Genomic DNA, 18,061 nt, shown 5'->3' with positions numbered 1-18,061 from the left:
TTTATTTTTAAAACGATAAAAAAATATACAGGTTTTTCTTCAACAACAAATACCGTGACTCATACCTTGAAATCTAAATGCTTATATTACTTTGAACTTATCTCCCTTTTCAATGTAATTTAATTGAAAGACTCTTTCACAACTCGTCATTTGATACGGCAAAAAGTAATTACAATTTATTCATCTCACAGGCTGCATTAATTAAAAACTACATTTTTTTCAAAGAAAAAGACATTTAAACGTAGTAAACTTATCTTCCCCCATAATTAAAATTTTCTCCTTTTTTTCCTCTTCCAACTTGTCTACACCCATCACCCATTCGAAATTTCCATTATTATTATTTATTATCATCGAAATATCTTAAAGATAGTTTCTAACGTACTTACAGATCGGAACATAATTATAAATAATAAAAACGCTCATATTCCTAAGGGGTTAAAAAAAAGAAATTCTTCGGATAAACCTGAAAAACCTGAAAAACTGTTCCAAAGATCCAAACTCTTGAATTTAAATATCCCCATTTTTCGATTTCTCGTCAATTATCCGCGTTTCAAAGAATTCCTTGAATCGAAAGGATCCAGCCATCTCCAATGGATGATTTTAATAAGCGAAATATTTATCTCGACACGAGTCCTCATCATTTACCGCGACGAACAGCAAATTATTCTCGAAACGACGCCTCCTCCTCGCTCCGGGGACCAGTTCCTCGTAATTATTGTAAACTTTTTGAAACGGCACCTTTAATTTCCTCGAGCTTTTTCGAACCGGCGACCGGGCCGCGAAACGATTTTAATTAATTTCGCGATCGCTTAATTATACGCGATTTAAAGGTGGCCATCCGTGGCGCGGAGAGGTTCCTTGAACTTTAATCGAACGCGGCCGAATCTCGGCTGAGCAGCATTCTTTCGGGAAAAAATGTAAATAAAAAGTGTGAATGCAAAATGGGGTACGAAGGCAGAAGGGTAGAATGGAATGGTTTCGAGAGAATCTGATAATGAGCCGTCATTTTGTAACAAAATCTGCATTCACAGGGGATTTTAGACGATCCCCCACCCCCTCCTCTTCTCACGATGATCCTTTCACGAGATTTTATCGTTGTAAAGAAAAAAAAAATGCTGCCGTTGAATTTGATTTCGTTCAATGGCTATTAAGTTTAAATATCGAAAAGGAAAGGATTAAAGGATTTCGTGTAAATTAAAAATATTATAATATACTTTTAAATTAAGAATGCAGGAAAAAATTATGTGGTACAAGAATAAAATGATTATTACTTTTTCTTGTAAAATCAAAATCTTATAAAATTCGCTATATAATTTTATTTAAAAAACAGAAGTAACTTGGCTAATTAATTCCCGTTAAATAATAAATAATAAAAATCATTTTATATCCTTAAAAAAGCGGACTCTCTAAAAAAGTTTCACGAATTGCACAAATAAAAGAAAAATGACCCAATCATCACTCCCCACTTAAAACTCATTTCCCCTCCGCAACCAAGGCTTTCCCCTATTTCCCTTCTAATTACCCTTTTCGTTTTCCTCGCGCCATCCCGTAGACCCTCGATCCATCATCCCGCCCTCTCCACGTCTCCTTTCACCGCCAACCCATCGCACACTCTCCACTCCTGGTCAGTTCATTGAGCGCACCACACGTCCGGTATGCCTGGATCGTACGTATATGCCTTCTTTACCCTGGATCAAGCTGGCAGCCTAATGGCCGGCCAGGGAGCATCGCAGGAGGCACGTAAGGACCTTCATGAGCGTGAAATGGGCCGGCGAGAGAGCGACGATGGCCTTCAACTTGGCGTAGCCAAGGTTTGGAAGACGGCGGGGGCTTGCCGCGAGGAAAAGGAGCATTTCACGACTCTCGAATGAGAAAAATATAAATTGTCAATCCTTGTTTAAGCTCTCTCCCTTGATAATTATTATCCGAATAATTATTATTGTATCGAATTACTTTAGTGTACGTTATTTAAGCTCGACGTAGAGATTCAATTTATCCAAAGATAGATTTAATAATAATTTCGACGGTTGGATATTTAATATTTTTCGAGGATAAAAATTGTTTTTTAAATAGAATAATACTCACGTTTTTTCGCGATCGATCGATCGTGGGTAAGGGAACGTGAAATGATGTATTATTCCGAGTTATTCTATCGCTGTTAGACATTTATAGTCTTGTAAAACTAGAAATTGTCTTGGTATAGGATTCGCCTGTATAACGTATACACAGAGAAGTATGACGCCGATGAAAAGACACCGCGAATTTATGATTGGCTGACAGGTGGCCGCCAGTGGGTCCGTGCCGGGGAACCAGTCCCGGGATTTTAAATCCGACTCACGGAGAGGATTGTTAAATATTGGCTTGGCTAGTGAGTTAGCCGACGACGAGTTCGGTGGGTGTAGAAGGAATCGATAGCGGAAAGTCGAAAGTTATTCGGATGTTGGAGGACATCCGTTTCGATGGTTTCTCGATGGCCCCGCCATTTTCTAGATTATCATTGTTGCAACGAGAAATTATTTAATATTGATAATATCGACGACCAGTCGACGCGACACTAGCGCCACTGTGACCATTAACTAGTAGCAGCCAAATGCATCGTCTTTCTTTTTCCTATCCTTCGAATATTCGTTATATTCTAATATATGTAAATATTTATTCACTGTTTCTTTAATTCGTCCAGTGAAAATCGCTGCTGCGTCGAGCGAAAAGTAGATCGATTGATAGAAGAAAATAAAAAAGGAAGGAAGCAAACGAATTAAAACTTCAGCAAGTTATTTCAGCACACACGAGGCGTATTTGCATGAAGGAAACGACTTCATCGTCCGAACGAAGACACGTTAAACATCGCCGCCGAGGAGCCGGACGACACAAAAGTGACTTTTCAAGCTCGCCACCAAGTTTTCGCCTTCAATACCCTCAGGAATTCCTTAACTCGGGACATTTGCATATATACGCAAGCAACAAGATTGTTCATCGTGACTTCACATCACGACCTACGTACAGGACACCCTGGCACGTCAATGATTGCAGCCGACTTCCTGAAGGCTATTCACCGGGCAAAGAGGGGAAAAGACGGGGAGAGGGGAAAGACAAAGAGCGAAGTGCAGCCTCTCAAATACGGCACTTTTTTTCTCAAATATCCTCGGCCATATTTCTTTCTCAAAGTTTCCTGTTTACCTGAGATTTTTCTTTCTTCCTCTTTTTTCCCCCCTCCTCTTTTTTCTTCCAGGAAAACACCGGAAGCAATAAAGAAACAATGAAGCGATTCGTCAGGGTAGAACTCGTTACGTAATTCGAACGATTTTCTAACAGTTTCTCCAATTTTAGTTGTTTTGAGAAGTTTTGTAATTGACGTAACGACATTCCAGAAATTATTATTTAAATTATTAAATCTATAATAACTTTTTTTCTAACGAATCCAATTCTTCCTAGATAATCGAATCGAATGATAAATTAATTTTAATTCCACGAAATTTCTCCTCCTCCTCCCTTCCCCCTTCCCTCTCTCTTCCATCGAGCCCATTTGACTTAATTCAACGTGCTCTTTCCAATTTAACCCCATTCGTTCGTGGAACGTGTCTTCCAGAAAATGCGAATAGATTCCTTTCACTGGTCGTCGCGAATCAAGATAGAATAAAATTTTTACGAAGATAATGGCGCAGGTTGGTAAAAACGAGGAAGAATCGTAGTGGATTTCCGAGAAAAGCCGCGGCCGGTAATGAGATACGTTACACCGCAAAATATCTGATACAATATAAACTTTGCGTATTCGTTATCTTGCCGTTTATCATGTTTTGCGTATCACAGCCTACGTTGTGTATAAACTGGTACCACTGGTGATCGCACAGGACCACCCGGGGCCCGTCTCGCGCACCAACAAACGAGAAGAAGAAAGGAAGAAACGTCCCCTCTCCTCCTACAATTTAACGAGTGCTCCTCCAAAAGTCCAGCGCTTATTTTTCGAGTGCTGCCGGACGAACGAAATTCTGCCATCTTTCGAAAAAAGAAAGAAATATTTCGTTCGAATTAAAAAGGAGAAAAAAGAAAGACACGATGATCCGAAAACGATCCAAAAATCCCCGTTCAAAATTGAACCCTCGGACACCTATCAAAACAATGGGAAGAAAATCTATCCAAACAGAGTAGTAGAAGCTATCCAGGACGAAGGAACGAAAGAACCTAAGAAAACAGCAAGAACCTTCGAGGAATCGAGACGAAAAATCCACTCAGCAGTCGGAGGAACCTTACGCGTGTGGAGAGACGCGCATGAAGACAGAGAGAGAGAAGAAGGATTACTCAAAAAACTAGCCGCCAATGCATATTCCACGAAGCTATTTTTAATACCGTGCAACTATTCATCATGGCCGAGCATCAACATATAGCCGTGGGTCACACGTAAAGCCGCGACTTCTAAAGCTTGTTCCCTGACGCTACGAATAAACAGAGAGGCGGGGAGGGGGAGAATAGGGAAAAGATGGAAGGAGAAGAGCGAGAGAGGGAATAGAGGAAAGACAAGACTCTCCTTCCTTCTTGTCTTTCCCAATGCGCAATTCCTTCACGAGCCTCGCCAAAACATCCTGCACAAGCCTGACGCCACTCGTCCACGTACAAAAGCTACCAACGGCTCGCGATGATGCGTGCGTCTACACATGCGCGTGGTTTTATGTAGACGCTGGCCGCCACTGGCAGGCCGCAAGCTCACATGTAAATCACGTGTGTGCCACACACGAGGCCGTTTTCTACCGCGGCGAGAACGGTCAGGTGAGAGAAGAAGACGTTGGAATTGAATGACCGCGCGCGCGCACGGATTTGGAGGAACGTGGGATCATTTTTCTTTCCTCTTCCTTTCTTCTTCTTTTTTTTTTCCTGGCGAAAGAGGAGTTGGAGGAATTTCTTTTTTCGGGAAGAAGTTTTTGTTTGGAAAAGTTGGTGGAAGAGGGGAAAAACAAGGTAATATGGAAATTATCGGCAAGTTCGCGTTTCAGAAAGCACTGGGGGCACTTGGTTGAAAGAGAAGGAAGAAAGGAAGCAAGGAATATTGCTGCCAAAGTAGGTAGCAACAAGGCAGACGAGTGTTGAGCGAGGTTAGAATGCATACCGATTGCAAGAATGCATCCGCTGTAAGTCGATGAGGAAGAACGTAAAGTAAATAGAATGACGTCCTATGTCACGATACGTGAAGCTTCGTATAAATGGTACATTTGAGTAGTTACAACGCCTTTCTGAAACGTGTTAGAAAAATTAATTACCTGTGTTCCACTACCTGTTCAACAGGTAGTTCCTCCATCTTCACCAATTTCGAAAAGTCTCATATAACAATTTCCCTTGCAAAGTTATTTCGAAAAACTCTACGTAAATATTTCTTTTTTTAAACCTCGAGAAAGAATATCGATCGACACTGTGATGAAAAGAGATCTTTTCGAAAATGAGCACAGAAATGAAAGATTTTCGGCAAACGAGGAGGAGGAAGAAGAGGAAGGAGAAAGGAAATTTTTCGACCGGTGAGAGCATCAAAGAGGATGACGATCACGAGACAATTACTTGTCGTGTCGAGCGCAAATCACCGGGAATGCGCCCAGAAATTCACGCGTGTGCACGCGTGTCACGCGGTATAATCTTCGATGCGGTGTGCATAATCAAAAGCAGAATCCTGGTTGGCCGGAGAGAATGGCGCTTGTTCGATTAGCGGCCACGGTCTTTTATCAAGAGGCATCGCATACCGGGACGTGTGCTATAGGGACGACTGCCATTCACGTCTCGAATCTCTCACCGACGATCTTCCGAGAGATTCTGACGAGGCTACGCGTCGTCGTCGTCGTCGTCGTCGTGTCATCCGGTGCCACATGCGAAACAATCGACGTATCATGTATTATTCATCGAGGATCGCCCTTTGATCCTCGACCCGTATTACGTTTTCCGTGTTTTCAAATTTCGTCACAGTTTCACGATCGATATCTCTTAAACCGATTGCGAAAAAACTTGTTTATAAATAGATCAAATTAAGATTAAAGCAAACGTATCGAAGGTTTACCATTTTTCTCGTTACAACGATTTTCAAATATGTGGGGCAGAAAATAAAATATATCATTTATCTCTCCAACTACTCCTCCAGAAAGGAAGTTGAAAAGCAAATAAATTCAAGCGAATCTACGTAAAACGGGGTATCCTCAACAATTTTCAACATCTGCGGTGCAGCTACCCTTCAGCCGGACCATTCACACTGTTGTTCGTGTCCAGGAAGGCGTCCTAGATAGGTTTACAACACCGTTAGAAAAGATTTCCTTTATTTTTCCAATCCGTGTCTTCCATATTATCCCCACATGTAGGGCAGAGTGGAATTTCCAGGGTGAGCAACGATACCGCTTTTCGAATCATTGTGGATGTCATTGCGACATTCCCTTTTAGGATTCCCACGTTTTATATTCGTTGGCGAGTATAAAATTAATGGGAATAATTATGATGATGACGATAAGAAGAAGTTGATAAGGCAAACGATAGCATTTCAAAGAAGCTACGTGGTGTCGGTAATTCGATTTTCGAGATTGGAAATAATCGTTGCCATTAAGAAATTATCGAGGAATTATTAGGGGAGCGCCACGGTTGAAGTTACGCCACAGTAGAATCTGTCGGAACGGCAGCAACCAAGGTGAAAAACATTTTGATGGACCTTCAACCTGTTCCACCTGTATACGCTTCTAACACGGTGCAAGTGGTAGGATATTTCTGATAGTAATTGGATCTCGCTCGATCCTAGAATAGGAACTGGACTCGGCCAGTCTAAAAATCGAATGTCCACCGAAAGAATCGTTTGAAAAATCGCGGAAACTGGTCTGGTTAAACCAGTTGGCTGGCCGTTCTTCGCCAATGCTGATTGTCGAGGAAAAATAATGAATAAAATCGTTAAATTAAGGGGTGTATTATCGCGTTGTGGATAAGCAAAACATCTTTTCGAAGAATGACAAAATCGCTTGTTGCGTTTCAGCCTGTTTTCTTGGAAATCTACCATAGTCTTAAAAACTAGAAATCTTACGACAAGCAAGAATTCTACTTTCGCTTTTACATGAATATATATATATATATTGTAAGCTGATTATTAACTGCAAATTTTGAGAAATTTAATTTTTCAAGATTCGATTGTACTTGTTTCAAAAGTTTCAATTTTATTCGTTTCTCAGTTTTCTAATTTCTACACACGAAATTACGTTATTGTCAAGCGCCTGATACCAAATTTTTATTTGGCACAGAGACGCGAGTCAGACGTTGGTCCGCTTCCTTTTTCACGGCTCGTGTCAGCTTCGATTCAGGATTCCGAGGCGTGCAGGGGTGAGCCAGAATTGCGCCTCCTGCATTGCTAAATTCCAACGGGCGACGAGTGGGAACCACAGTCGAAAACACAGTCGTATTCGGAGCACACCTCGCCGGTGATCGCGCAATTAAATTAATAGTGGGGGTACTCGGCGACCTTGCGTCTGCTCGATAAACCTTTCCGCGTTTCCATCAATTCAGTTGCAGTCCTGCGGATATTTCGACATGCTCGTGAACAAATCTCTCTTTAAATGTATCATATATAAGATGTGAGAGAGATTTTTTGACACATTAAAATATTAATTTTTATATAATGAAATTGATATTCTTAATTATGGCGTTATAATACAGGATATAGTTGATTAATCTGATCTAATTTACGTTATAATATCTTTCAATTTCACTTAATTCAATTAAATAAATTATTTTCGCAAATTGAATTGCAAATTTTGAGGTACGAAGATACTCAAATTAAAAGAGACATTTATAACTTCGTTATACGATTTGTAAAGTCGATTTTATATCGTTACCTTAAATGGTATACCAAAAATAACGAGGAACGCGTAAAGGTCGCAGGTTCCTGAAAATCGATATCCTCGAATCGGTTCCCCTTTTTACGGCAATTACGTCAGTTGGGGGCCAAGGCCCAGGTGGAAGTAACTCAGTTAACTTAAGAAAGGCACGCGCTCCGGTTGAAGAACGTTCCTAAGTATATTTCGGGTTTTTTTGCCAAAAAACGTACGGGGAAATCGGCGGACCGCGTTTTTGCCCGTGGTTGGTTTCGGTCTAAAAGAACGAACGAATGGAATTCGATAATCTCTTTACTAGGGTGTCACGTAAGTGCTGCAGTTGCGCGGCAAGTTTTTTCGTTTATCACGTACGAATCAGGGAGGCCTTCCTCGAGGCTGGACCGTGGGATCAAACAGGATTTCCGACAAGCTACGGTAACCGAATACACGGCCGATCCTGCTCCAAGCAGGAGCATTGGCCATCGCCGCCGTCGTGAAAAGTACTTGTATTCCTCTACCGATCCATTTAACGAAGCTTAGCTTAAGCAAAACTTTATACCGAACATAGTGTAAAGTGGAGGAATCGATTCGTTGGATACTGTGAACCTGTTGTTGGTTACTCGTTCCTGGACTTATGTTGATAATTGTCTGAAATATTTTTGATTGGATAATATATATATAGAATATAGAATATAGGATTGATGAAAATCATGAAGAGAGCAATTTATCGATAAGAGAACATAATACTGCTAGTTATATTTATTTCTATACAAGTTATATGTTAAAATGCTACTATGAATTAAATATTCTTGGAATTGACATGTCTTCGAAGTCTTCCGACATGCTACACGAACGGAATAAATGAATAACAAGCAAATTTAAATTCAGAATTTAAAAATTCTTGAATCCTAAGTTAAATATGTTGGATCTTTTTACGCTAAATTGTACGCTAAAGTTAAAAATGTGTGGTAAAATAATTGTACTATTAAATATTGTCAAATATTGTCAAACTAGTAAAAAAAATATTGAAAGTTATGATTTGAAAATCGAACATTCTAACTTCTAGTATATTCTAAGATTTCTCACGCTCCATTTTCGCGTGTCTTTCTCTCTCATAACATAAATAACGTTATCAGTCTGTGTACTAGTATGAGATCGTAGTACGCTTGTAGTAGAACAGTAAATAGCAAGAAAAGAATTATCATTGGCTAATATTGGTAATGTAGACTGGAAAAACCTGATAACATATATCTTATTATGACGGTAGAAACTGGTACTTTTGTCACGGTATTTAATGACCAATAATAAGGTCTGCGATAATATAAACTATAAAAGTCAATAACACGATATAATTTGATGTTAACAATAGAGAATTTTTAGAATTCTCGATTAAAATAAATATAATAAGTGATATACATGTATTAATTTAACTGAATATAATTAATTCTTCAAAATCAATATTTCTCACGTTCAAATAAAATTTATAATTTCCTTCATTTTCAAAAAATTTTAAAAAATTCTAAGATATTCCCATTCGCAATTACATAAACATTAATTACTTTTTATCGATAAAATCTCACTATATTTCTGAATCAAATCAATTTCTGCGTAAAATAATTACTTACAACACCATCTATACACTCAATTCTTAACTAACAATAAGAGCATTAAACTCCACAAATTTACGATTCTTTTCTTCCTTCGTCTTAACAGAGAGATCGCTTACGAAACATCGTGTAACTACAAAGAAAAAAAAAAAGAAATCATGGGCAACCATTGAGAAAATCGAAAAATTTTGTAGAAAATAAGGAAAAAAAATGCTCGTATACTATATCAGATTCAGTCCGAAGTTCGTGCATGCTACTTCGTTTCGACTTTAAGACTCTGTACGGTCGGTAGGTCGTGTAACGAAAGAGATGGAGCATATATCGGCGAGATTAAAATTTCACGACACCGTTCGCCAGGCTACAATGTATCCAAGAGAACACCAATTAAGACGTTACCTGCGCGGCTGAAACTCGATAAGGGAGCAAAGAATGGTCCACGATGGCCATTTAGACGATGCCGCATCATCAGCTAGATGGTATACCAAACGACGAGTCGAAATATCGAACGTATATATCGAACCAATGGAACAAACCAGCCACGAAGAAAGGAAAGAACCGATGAAGGAAAGAGAGAATTGGCCAGTGAGGAATGGCGGTGATTCTCCGGTGTCACACATGCCGCCGCTCTTGGAGGCCGGGCCAGCTCGTGTTTCGGTTTTCGGCTTTCCGAGAAACGTACGCAAGACTTGCCATCCCTTTCTCTTTTTCTCCTTCTGTATTTCGAGTTGCTCCTTTTCATAACCTGTCTAGTGAATATTGTCTTTATACGGCACAATAAACTAGCGGTTTACGAAAAGTTAGATGATTGAGCATCGCAAATGTAAAAATAAATTAAAAGTTATTAATGAGAACAACGTGAAAATTTAATAGATCTAACACATGGATTTTTCTGATTGAAGAAACCTTGCGAATGAGAAGACAGAAGATTTGTGCTTGATAAAATGAAATGTTAAAAACTGGAATTTTTTGTGCACAAAAAATTTTAGGTTATGGTTACAATCGATCTAATAAAACAAAGTAATCCAAAAATTATAGTGAATATAATTGTAATTAAATAAGGATTTGTCACAATTCTTATATTTTTGTACAATATTTACATATTTCTTGATTTTTATTAAAAAATTTTAATTGAAAAATGTATATTTACTTTAGAAATATATATCACATTAAAGTAACCTAATTTAATCTCATGAAACACGTTAACATCACTAAAGCGAATTGACACAAGTAACACAATTTAGAATCACGATATGATTTAAGAAAATACGGACAATAACGATATATTACACAAAAAATTTAAAGTATGGTGAGACGATGAACGTTTCTTTCCTGTCTGAAGATAGCGTGGTATCACGTCTCGGATGGGAAAGAGAAAAAGAAGAAGGAAAGAAAGGGAAGCTCGTCTGGTGGCGCCCGCAGACGACTGTTTTTGTTCCTTTATAATTTGGCAGTAGTCGACGGTTCCTTTCGCAGAAAGGCAGGATGCGTGCATGCCTTGCAAGGATTGCAAAGAATTTGTTGTCGATGTTCTTTAAAAAATTGTAACGTTTGTCTTTTAAAATACCTTGATGGACATAGAAATTTTATTTAAACGTGTCTTGTATCATTCTAACCTAAGGAAATGTTTGCTGAAACGAATAGAATGATAGACAAACGATTCAAAAGATCGAGAAAATTTTTCTACATAACCTATTTTAAAATGTAGTTTCGAAGAAATACGATATTAAATCTTATGAAATAATCTTATAAAATACATTTGGTTCGAATCTGTAAGGTGTTCTATTTAATTGAATCTCTTAAGAGATAAATTTATCGAGTCTATAAAAAAATTTTTTTTCCCATAAATAGTTTTTCATAAATCAATCGATTAATCATCTAACCTCAAATTCATATAACATCATCCTTTATCTAAAGTTAATTTTAAATCGTATGTTAAACAATATTATACATTATATTAAACATTATATTAAATATTTTTTGCCTTATAATATATGCCTTATAATATCTAAATCATATTTTTTAACAAATCGAAATAATATACGAAATATTACAAGCATCTTTGCAATCTCTTACGCAAAAATTTATTGAAGAAAATCTAAACGATTGTAAACATTTCTTTATAATAAAAAATTATATTAAATCAATTCGATGATCAATTTCAAGGATAATTTATCGATTCTTCTCGATCGGATCAAAAATTTAAAAAAAAAAGCAAGAAAAACGAATAGAAATTTGACGATGAAAAGTTTCCAATGACGGTTGAAAGAAAGCTGCGCTGTTCCGTGGCGCGCATAACAATGTGCGGCATACCACGATTTGCGGTTGCGAGGGGATAAAAGTGTGGTGCAAAATACTTCTGAGAAAAATTCTGGCAAAGCTTCTCCGAGAGCACAACGCCACTCCTTTTCTTATCGAGAACGTTTTTGTGAAACGCGGAACGTGAGGCGTTTGAACTTGAGAGAGAAAAAAAAAAGAGAAAGAGAAAGGAAAATAAGCGATTGGCTCATAGCGATTGAATTCAATTCGAAGAAATTCGAATTTAAATCAGATCACTTTAATCAGATTTTGATATTTTAATTATATTTTTTTTTGAAAATTTAATTTTATACTTAATACATTTTTTATTAATTATAAATAAAAAAAATTTATTTTTTCAAATTTTCTTATCATATAAAATTTTAAATTCAATTTTTTAAGTTTAAATTTAAATTTAATAATAAAAAATTTGTAAAATTGTATCCCTCTTTTTATAATGAAAATAAAAATTTAATAAAGAAGATTTTTTAAAGCAAATCCATACAAAACAGCGTACTTGTTTTATAAATTTAAATTCTCATGACAAAATAAATGTGAAATTATGTAAAATTTCACATAACTAGTGATGAATTATAGATCAAAATTATAATTTAATATATTTTTTTCAATAAAAATAATTCATTTATGATTGTCTATAAAAAATAATAAAAATTATATAAAATATTTATTTAATTATTTTAATAATGTGATTAATATGTAATCGATATCATTCAAAAAATATAATTTTGGTTATATGAAAATTATACTCCATTGTACTCAGTCACACATTGATATATAGTTCCTGTCTTGCGATAACCTTATGGCGACTTATTCTCACTTTTAATTTCATCAGGCGTGACATCATTGCGATAAAATCAGACATTAAAAATACGTTGGCTTCTTCTACTGACAATGAACAAGGAACGTAGAATTACGTCATTCAGAGTGTAGTAAACGTGCGTAGCGGTAATCCGTAACAATAGTAGACGATGGCCTTGATGATAGTCATGTTATTTATGCGTCTTCAAGTTCAATTAGTTTTTAATTTTTAAACTTTCAAAATCTATAACGTTATTTTGAATATTTCAATTTTTTATAATTTTTTTAACATTTATAATCATTTTCATATAAAATCATTATCTAGGGTTGATATCTTTATAATACTAAATTTTTAAAATTAATGAATATAAAATGAATATAATTGAGTAATTAAGAATTTAGATGGACTGTCAGTAAAAAACTATTCATTTTAATTATCTCATCATATTTATCAGATAGTGCAATCTGATTATTATTTATTCTTTCTTATGAAATTCTTTTTTAAAAAATTGAATAATTTAAAAATTAAATGATATTTAATTAATTCATTAAATATTAATTTTGAAAAATATTTTTTAATAGATAATATTCTTAATAGATTAATTTATTAATGTATTAAAATATAACAATTAATAATACAATTAATAATATTTTTTTTTGGACTAAATGATATACGAATCTATAAATGTTCTTAATATTTCAATCAATTTCAACTCAATTTTTTTAATTTGTTATCTTCCTCTATATTTTTTCTCTCATTTTCTTTTGTTTTTTTTTTTTTTTTACTTTTGTTTTAAGTTTTTTTATAGGAGAAAGTACGAAACCGTGCATAAAATGAGCACCGCTGATTGCTAACAGCATCTACACTCCATGAATGGAACGGCTTCCACGAATAGTACAGCCCACTCAAAAATGTGAGTAGCCGACATACAGAAATAAGCAGTAACATGACGTAGATATGAAAAACATTAATTAAGATTTCTTTCACGTTAAGACTTTTCTTACTATTCTTTCTACCGCTACTATCACTTATTTATTATTAAATTAGAAATATTGTGTCGTAATAATTGCTATCTTCAAATTTCTTAACACGATTGTGGATTAAAATTATCAATGAAATTTTTACTATTTCTATACTTTTTTAAAAGAAAAAATGATATTCAAACTTTGATTATCCATTTCGAGCCGTTACTATGAAGGTTGGAATGCAATTTATAATGATTGCATTGTATTGTGACTATACAAAATAAAAGTTGCTTGACCTCACGTTCCTTTCTAATTTACACATACTTGTTTGAAAATTTATGTCTGTATGTATGTTTAAATTATAATTAACTTAACACAAATATAGATATAATGTACTTATAAGTAACAATTATTAAATTTAAAGTATCAATCTGCGAATATTTTTTTTATATTTATAAAGAAATAAAATGAAAATGAAAAATATTACTAATAGAATATCATAATATAAGCAAATTCAAATAAATAATAAAAATCCTTAGAATAAAATCTATCATAAAAATAATTGCAAATGAAAATAATTATAACCTCTCGGGGATTAAACAGGTTAGGAATCCAACTATTAATAGAATCAATACAAGAAACATTATCTACGAACATCTTACATCTTACATTGAAGAGAATAGAATTGACAATGAAAATAAGAAAAAAGAACCAATAAAATATAAATTTCTGTATATAATACCTTAAGGATTACACTAAAAAAATATATAGCTAAAGCAATATTCAAGAGCACAGACCACAAAATGTCAGTAGCTTAAATCTTGGTAAGCCATGAAGAGTCAAGTCCAACAGGAATGGATTGAAATGGAAAAATGTATATACACACGTAACAGATTTTAAACACCGCGGTCCCAGTAATGTATTCATAAAGGCACCTCTGCCGTTCCACAAAAGGAACGTGGGATAGTGGTATGTCTTTAAGGTTATTCTTCCTCTTCTTCCATTTCTTCATTTTCTTTTTCCTTTTTTCCTTTTTCTTTTGCGTAAAGATTCTTGTTTGCCCGTTTTACGCGCTCGACTGACCCAAGTCATGTACCCATGACCTTGCGTTTAGCTGAATAACCTTTATACACGTACGAAGCCGAATTGAATCCAGTTCCACGAAGCAAGACGGGACCTTCTCGTCTCTTCTGTGCGCTCGCTTTCATCGTTTGGTCAAATGTCCGCATTATATTCACGGATATTAAATTCACGTTAGAGAGAAGAAACTCGGAGAAACATCCGGGGAGGTCTTGTTGCCAATTTTAATTCGTCCCATGTGAAACGAATTCCATTAGCAAATTTTACAATGATTAGTTACTGCAATAATGACGAACACTGATAATTACAAAAATTTAACTAATATATATACTAGATAGTAATGTAATTATATTTTTTCAATTTTCTATTATTAATTAGATTCATTTTGTCTTACAAAAATGAATATTATTAAATTTATTAATAAAACAGATAATTAATAAAACTTTAATATTGTAAGATTCATTTTTTTATATCTTTCAATGTTATAAATTTAATAATTTACAATTACTAGATAGATTGAAAATTATAGAAAAAATGAACCATAATTAATTTTATAACAAAGATGTATATTCAAAATGAACAATAAAAAAGATCTTATATCATAATTTCGTAATTTGAACATTTCGAATATTGAAATATCAAAATATGAATTCCCGCCATTTTCTCATTTTCTCATTTCAAAAATGAAATAGTAAATATATTAATATGTAAAAATTACGAAAATTATAATGAAAAACTTGAAACTTTTATTATTAATTTTCTTTTTTTCATTATAACAATTCCCTCTTTTTATTATCTAATAATATATATAATTATCAATTATTTATAAAGTAAAAAAAATTTTTTAATTTTACTTATCGAACTTAGGATCATTCAATGCTGTTATAATTTGAATATCACATGTATATTTTCACCTTTAAAGTAAATAAAAATTACGAATAAAGATTCTTTAAAAATTCACTAATTTTAACACAATTAAGATCTTAGGATAAACGACTGTATTTTAATATTTTATATATTTTTTTTCCTAAATATCTATATTTAACTTTTTCTTAATGTATCTTTAAACACTTATAACACTTCTAAAAATCACAATGGCGGAATTAACGAATAATTGTGAATTTTATTTATTTTATATTTGTACAGAATTGAATATCATATATACCAATATTAAAATATTAAAAGTATATAGATGAAACTTTAATGTTAGTGGCAACACTGATCGAGTCTATGTCAGTTGCTATCTTGTCAACATACTTAACCTAAAGTGTACTTAACCTGTACCTTTCTTATATTTATTTATAAATAACACTTTTTGTGATTAATTTTATTATATTAAGCTAAAAATATGTCGGAACGTAAAGTTTTAAATGTAAGTAAAATTTTACATAATTGATTATAATTACATTAAATAGAAAAATGCTTAAATGATTGATTATATATGTTAACGTATATTAATTTAATATATTAACTATAATTTTTATATTTCAGAAATATTATCCACCGGATTTCGATCCGTCAAAAATTCCTCGTATGAAATTAGCTCGCAATAGACAATATACGGTACGTTTAATGGCTCCTTTTAATATGAGATGCAAAACTTGTGGAGAATATATTTATAAAGGAAAAAAATTTAATGCCCGCAAAGAGGATGTTGAAGGTGATGATTATTTAGGAATACGAATTTACAGATTTTATATAAAATGTACTCGGTGCCTTCAAGAAATAAGTTTCAAAACAGATCCAAAGAATACAGATTATGAGATTGAAGCAGGTGCCACTAGAAATTTTATGGCCCTAAAATTAGCTGAAGAACAAGCACAAAGAGAAGAAGATGAAGAAAAAGAAGAAGAAGCTACTAATCCAATGAAACTTTTAGAAAAAAGAACATTACAATCAAAACAGGAATTAGAATTGTTAGAATCTTTAGAAGAATTAAAAGATTTAAATCGTAGACAGCAAACTATTGATTATGATCAAATGTTAGAACAATTTGATACAGAAACAGCTAAACAAAGAACCGAAAAAGAACAAGAAGAATATGATGAAGAATGTGTTAAAGCAATATTTGGTAAAAAAATTGTTGTAGAAGAAGAAATTGTAGAACTAGATGAAAATGAAACTAATGAACCACCAAAAAAAATAATGAAAAAAAATAAAAATAAAAATGAGAACAATATATCTACGATAGAACAAGAAAAAGTAAGTATTTTATTTCTTTATTTTCAATTTCGTTTAGAATGAAGTATTAAACTATGAGCATTTATGAAAACTATAAAGCATTTTCCTATTTTTTCCTTGAAGAGTAAGGAGAACCAAAGGATAAAATCATCTGAAACATCATTATGGTCTGAAAATATATCATCATCATCAAATAGAAAAAACTTATTAGGTATAGTTAAGAGAAAAACAAACTTGGTTACTAAAGTAAATATGAATTCTTCAGTTACTAATGCAGATAAGAAAGAAATTCAAACTATGACAAGTAAAGAAACAGGTATTTCTATAGAAGAACATAAAACATCTGAAAACACACATAATTCAACAACAAACAATAGCAACAATGGTCTTTCCTTACTGGGAACATATTCTGGTAGCAGTGATAATGATAGTAATTAATATTGTGTTCAATATTGTATATATAATTTAATTTTATAACATTTATTATAAAATAAAGTATGCATACAAAACATACAAGGATATAAATAAGCCTCATCGGATATAATGGTGTAAATCAATATATCAATAATTTTTTAACTTTTTTAACAAATTCAAAATATAAAATTACCACTCAATTTACACTTTTTTTTTAAAACATTGCTAACAATTTGCGATTCGATTATTGTATTGAATATTGAATTAACAATATCTTGCGAAGACGTAGAATACCGCTTACCAAAGGCTTAATAACACAAAATAATCTCTTTGTTTGTGATCGAAATTCATGAAGACATTTACCGCGTCGGTGATTAGAAAGTTCCTTACAGGATGCCGAAGCCCTTACCCCTAAAACAGAAAAACCAAATCAGAAAAACAAAAAGAAATGAATAAATTAAAAATCGGTCTGTTTCAAAGGCTAGGCACTCTGTAAGGAACTTAGTATCAACGATATTACATTGAAAACTCGGTAGCAGGGAGTACCTAGCCTATTAAATCAGACCATATTAATACAATATTTAAATTTATTTACAATGTACATCACTAATTGTTCTTACAAATGATATATGAATTTTTATTATTGAAGTTTTAATCTATGGTCAATTATATTAATAATGATTGTAAATAATGTATATATCAATAACAGACTTATGGTAATATTTCTAGAAAATTTAATTGAATCATATCTCATGTATTATTTGCGACACGTGTTTATTGTATTACTGAGAAAATTAAAATTTAATAATGATCATTCCTATGTAGATAATATAAATCCTTTAAAAATAATAACAAGATATAAGGTATGTTGTATATTAACAATAA

At 33.5% G+C, this 18,061-nt stretch overlaps 1 protein-coding gene across 1 annotated transcript; it reads left to right on the top strand.

Annotated features, from left to right (window-relative positions):
• Positions 1 to 13,271: 13,271 nt before the first annotated feature.
• LOC107995368 (splicing factor YJU2) lies at positions 13,272 to 17,990 on the top strand. Its single transcript, XM_062078128.1, has 4 exons — positions 13,272 to 13,449; positions 14,105 to 15,953; positions 16,073 to 16,783; positions 16,886 to 17,990. The coding sequence occupies exons 2-4, from the start codon at positions 15,930 to 15,932 to the stop codon at positions 17,198 to 17,200; spliced, it is 1,050 nt and encodes a 349-aa protein (XP_061934112.1). The 5' UTR covers positions 13,272 to 13,449; positions 14,105 to 15,929; the 3' UTR covers positions 17,201 to 17,990.
• The last annotated feature ends 71 nt before the right edge of the window (positions 17,991 to 18,061 follow it).

This window comes from Apis cerana, linkage group LG8, assembly GCF_029169275.1.
Source record: "Apis cerana isolate GH-2021 linkage group LG8, AcerK_1.0, whole genome shotgun sequence".
NCBI lineage: Eukaryota > Metazoa > Arthropoda > Insecta > Hymenoptera > Apidae > Apis > Apis cerana.
This window is presented reverse-complemented; position numbering and strand designations above follow the sequence as displayed.